Source organism: Monomorium pharaonis, chromosome 8, assembly GCF_013373865.1.
Source record: "Monomorium pharaonis isolate MP-MQ-018 chromosome 8, ASM1337386v2, whole genome shotgun sequence".
Taxonomy (NCBI): Eukaryota; Metazoa; Arthropoda; class Insecta; order Hymenoptera; family Formicidae; genus Monomorium; species Monomorium pharaonis.
Genome location: NC_050474.1, coordinates 512,357 through 517,500, shown reverse-complemented (window position 1 = coordinate 517,500; position 5,144 = coordinate 512,357). Strand labels below are relative to the sequence as shown.

Genomic DNA, 5,144 nt, shown 5'->3' with positions numbered 1-5,144 from the left:
ATACGTTCATTCTATATGCTGTATATTTTTTGTAAATTCTTTTAAAATAATATCCAAACAAACTATTCTCTTATAAACAAAATCTCATTTAGCCAGATTTCTACAAACTCCTTAAAGAAGGAAAAAATGACACGATTATTAACTTGAAAGAGAAATTCAAGACGCGCATAATTTTGAAATTTGTTGAGCTGTATAATAATATACCCTAATTTTGTAACGTCGCGCGCTGTCTTATTTTAGCCGTAAGTAACAAACAGTTCATACATGTATTATTTTTTAATAAAACACAAATTTTGATTAAAATTGAAATAGTGTATTTTTTAATTTTAATTAGAATATCTCCACACACATATGAATATACGTAATAAAGTGAACAGATAATGACTTCCGAAGTGAAAACTGTAATCTGTAATAAATATTTAAAATTTAAGATTATTTACATTACTTAAATATACAAAATTGTATAAATTAAATAACATTGTACATGTAATATGAAACTAAAAGAAGACTTCCAATGCTAGCAAAACTAAAGTAAAATAATAATTAAATAAAATCGTCTATAATTTATATGCTTCGCAAGTTAGCTATTTTCGTTAAATCTTTTATCGCGCATTTGGCATCTTTCCAAAAGAAATTGATGTTTATCTTGAAGCTAATCTATTTCTATTCACTTCCTACTTTGATTTCAAAGCTTTGTCGGATACTTTTGGAAGTATTAACGTCTATTGGTTAAACTCCTTTTTAACAAATTTATACAAGATATTATTCTTCGTGTGTAAATACGGAAATAAGAGAATTCACAGGAAGAATATGCGCACTTTACATATCGATCTGACGAGATTGTAGCATAGAAAAATCACGCTAACATACGTGCGATAGTGGCCGACGTATCCAAGTGTTAGAGACAATGGTATAATACAATACGCATCACGCGGTTCTCGTTACATATCTGCATTTCGCACGTGCTCATACAATGCGAGACTTGTTACTGCAAGCCACGTTAGATTATTTTCCAATACTAACGAAAAGATTTATTAGCAAAACGAGGTGTAATCTTCGTACGTGTGTGTATCGCGCACGCGAAACTTTCAAATTTTAAATATATTTACGTGTACCAAAAAAAAGAATACTTCTACCGATATGATATGGTAATCACGCAAGAATCAGTAACAAATCCAGTTCAGTTTGAGTCGAACTTCCTTGCTACACCTATCGCTAATTACATAACGAACAACTTACAACATAATTAGCACGGCTGCGCAAGAGAAACTTAGAGCCGTATAAATAACCGATTCTATAAGAATACGCACAAAACATTTTTTTTTTCTCTAATGCAGAGCAGATCGAAAGTTTGTCTCTGAAATTTTTTTGATAAATTTCAAGCAATAAAAAATCAGCTGCTAGCGCAGATAAAATTCTTGAAGAGAGTTTTATCATTCAATTTTTGAAATATCTAATACAGTTAAATATCTTCGCAGTTAAAAATTGTCAAAATTCAGCGACAAAATCACCGTGCGGTTTACAAAGTAGCAGGGAACATTGCTGTGAGCTGCAGTCATAGGAATTTAACACAGCGGAACTCGTTTGCAAACCGGATTTTTGCCAGGAATTGTCAGGCACGTTAAGTATCGAAAGTATCCCGCTTTGTTCGAACTCGTCACGTAAAAGTTTTGAGAAGGGGGGAGGGGGGAAAGAAAAGGGGGATTAAGAATCGATTTGAAAGTTAAATTATCAAACTTCGTCACACGTAGGTACGTTCGCCACTCTCTTCGCGTTCGTGAAAAGCGCCCGTCGCTCGTCTACCATAGTGGATATTTGGTACTCGGCCAATTCTTCACGATCGTGCGTGCAAGTGGCTGCGCACAATGTCAATTAAGGACTTCCTTAACAAAAAACAAGGTGGAAGGAACGCCGGGATGATGAGTGCGTGCGTACTCGTTTCCCCGTTTTTTCCCCCTTTCCCTTCTTCGTCCCGCGACGTCGCTTTAATGCGGATCAATTTGTTCACGTCTTACCAGAAAGTCAGATTGATCGAGTTTCCCGATGAGATTGGTAAACGAGCTCCTGTCGGCGAAAAGCCAAATACCGACAGTCAGTGCCGCTCCTCCGGCGATCTGTAAAAATACAGACTTTAATGTGGAGGTTTCCGTTCTGCTTCGTGGACTTCAAGGCTGCTGGTGCCGCTGAAGGAGGCGGAAGGCCTGACGCTCCTTTGCCTTGGCGGCGCGAAGCAGCAAGATCTTTGCGTAAAGTTTCACTTTGCAATCGCCTCTCTCGCGCGCCAAAAAAAAAAGACGATCGTTTGACCGATATCCGTGATAATTCGACAGCCTCGAAAGAGCACCTTGAATTGTTACGTCGAAAGACGACGTAAATTTTTCTTTTCGCGTTGTACATCAAAATAGGTCAGCTCTCCCGCGTGTCCGTCTCCGTTCAAGAGAGACTGGATTTAACAAACGTAACCGGGGATTCTTTCAAGGATTAAATGCTATGTGAATCTTGATCGACTATCACAAAGTGCTTTGACCGGAAATAAACGACGTGCTGAACGTTACATTATGCCTTCACTTATTGATGAAAGAACTAAGTTTTCGACATGTTTTATCAATTTGTATTATCAAGCACAAGTATTTTACGAAATCTTATTTCAACGTTTGTTTCTATCGTAATACGTCTGAGTAATCAGTAGTTTTAACGGTAAGAATCAAGGAATTATTTATTGAGAGAAGATTTCGTATAATTAACTGGTTTCGTCGGAAAAGTTTACGTATTCCTTCAACGGATTAATTATAAACTTAACAACCCTCTTAACTCTTCGACACTATGCATTAATAAGCTTATAAAACGAGCGAGGTGTATTTCAATAATTCTAAGGTGAGCATTCGCGAATAGTGAATGGCATCCACCGGATTATCGGCTAATTTGCGATATTAATGAATCACGATCACGGCAAAGAAGAGAGGAGAGGAACACTTCGATTTAGATTATTATCGTAAAAACTTGTATACTCACAAAGAAAATGAAGTTGAAGAAGCAAAGAAAATACTTTGCGCACTGCGATATGCAACTCATTTTCGATTATTATTTCTTAAACTTGCACCTGTAACAAAATAGTGTTCGTTAATTATATATCCAGGATACTTGGATATTCGAGTCATTTTTTTATTTACAAATCCTAAGATCAATTTGAAGCTGATTTTTCTTAGACAAAAATGTCGAGAAACTGGCTAGACTTTTTTCTAGGTTGCTAGTAACTAAAATAAAAAAAAAATTAAACTTTTCGAACGCTAAATTTTAGAAATGTCAAAAATATAAATGTAAATTTTATTCATTTTTATATTCATAATTTTCATGAACTATATATAAGATAAAGATATATTTAATATAAAAAGATCGACTAAATAACGATCTGTATATTTCACAGCATTTTTTTCAATTAAAAGAAAACTCAGCTTCAAATTAATTCAAGTACACTTGTAGATAAAACATGGCTCACTAAATTCAAAACATCTTATATGTAATACAATTAATTAAAATTAATAGCTAATGATAGCTACTGGATAAAAATATTCTCTTTAAAAATACCATACCTTTTTCATCATACTTTAAAAGTATGATGAAAAAGACAAAGAAAAATGACAACAGAGATGGTGATAAGAGAGATAAAAGTAATCGATAAAAGAATTCGCGCGCGAATTGTAACAGGAGCTCGCCATTAAGGACTAATATCGAAATCTATATGAAATAAAGTGAATTTAAGCCTATTCATCGTCATTCGAGGTGTGCTTCGATAAGAAGCTGATTTCGCGACAAATAAATGCCCGACGACTTAATTAATGTAGGCGAGCGTGCAAAAGTGATCGTCGCGCGGCGTAGGCGGAAAACAAAGGGCGATGAGAATTGTCCGAATTAAAGCAGAGGGAGGGACGGAGAGGAGAAGCCTGTTGTCAATCAGTCTCAAGGATGTTATTTTCATCGTTGGGCGTTGACGTGTGAATTAAAACGACTCGGACAGATCTGAAGGCACCGTCCTTGACTGTTCTGCGGTAACGAGAACGTGGCTCTCTGAGGATCGAAGTGGTCCCCGAGATTTCACAAGATTCTTTCCACCTCACGAGGATCGTAATCACGGGCAATATAGATATCGCTTATCGCGCTTCTATTTCAGTCCGACGCTCAAAATGCTGAAAATTAGAGCAAGAAACGATGTTCTGGACTATCTAAAGAATCTCAGTGGTATCTCTTTGTTTTCTCCTAAACGCACGAATCTTGTTTCCATCATTATGACGTGCAATGTTATTATATTACTGCACATCCATCCACGGAGATTCATCTCTTTTGCTTCAAATTTAAAGATTCTCGAGAGTCGGCTTTGCCCCGCTGTCTGCTGTGACTTCACAAACGCACTGCTACGATTATTACCGTTATTTCTATTATTGTTACTTTTCTTACTCTACCTCTACCCGTCTGCCCTCTTTATTACTATTATCATCCTTCTCCCCCTCGTATTTATCTTACCACGCTCCGACACTTCTGGAATATCGTTTTCCCTTTTTCTTATAATATCACTGCACACTTGCTCCCGCGACGAATTCAACGGGTAAACAAATAGAAGTGCGAGTAAACGTCTTCATCTCGCGTGCAGCTGATGCAGGTATTAGGATCATCGAGAGCCACTTAAAAGACTCTACTTGGAGTTCGATTGTGCGAACAAGTCGAGCGGAGATCAGTAACGCGGAACCGCGGGAGAGGCTCGATCAAACGACCCGATATCAAATATCCAGAGCACGGTTCTCGTTACTCTCTGTACTCCGAGAGCTCTGTTCGGCGCACCCCCCTGTTCGTCGCGCGCGTCTCGCGTTTCCTCGGCGCAGCAGCGGTATCGACTGCGAACTGCTGCTGCTGCTGCTGTTGCCGCCGCTGCCGCTACCGCCGCCGCATCAGCAGCCGCCGTTGGTCCAGCGGAAGGATCCCGCGTAGTTTCCGCGACCTCGCGATCCTCGCGGCGCGACGAATGTGGCACGCTCAACGCGTACGAAGACAGAGATGAAAAAAAAAAAAGAGAAAGAGAAGTTCGCGAAATCTCGGAGAGCCAAGACCGCGCGGGAGAGAATCGAGAACGCACGATTTTAGCTCCAACGGTG

At 38.5% G+C, this 5,144-nt stretch overlaps 1 protein-coding gene across 6 annotated transcripts in view; it reads right to left on the bottom strand.

The window, feature by feature from the left end:
- Positions 1–5,144, bottom strand: part of LOC105832469 (tetraspanin-1) — a 32,255-nt gene that overhangs the window by 16,172 nt on the left and 10,939 nt on the right. For 5 of the 6 annotated variants that reach the window (XM_012673438.3, XM_012673434.3, XM_012673435.3 and 2 more), the window contains 2 exons: positions 3,013–3,100; positions 2,016–2,114 (listed from right to left, as the gene is read on the bottom strand). In XM_012673438.3, the coding sequence (XP_012528892.1) occupies positions 2,016–2,114; positions 3,013–3,072 (159 nt within the window). In that variant the 5' untranslated portion in view covers positions 3,073–3,100. Of the gene's footprint in view, positions 1–2,015; positions 2,115–3,012; positions 3,101–4,518; positions 4,765–5,144 lie in introns of those variants that run through there. The other variant, XM_012673436.3, reaches the window with a different exon arrangement.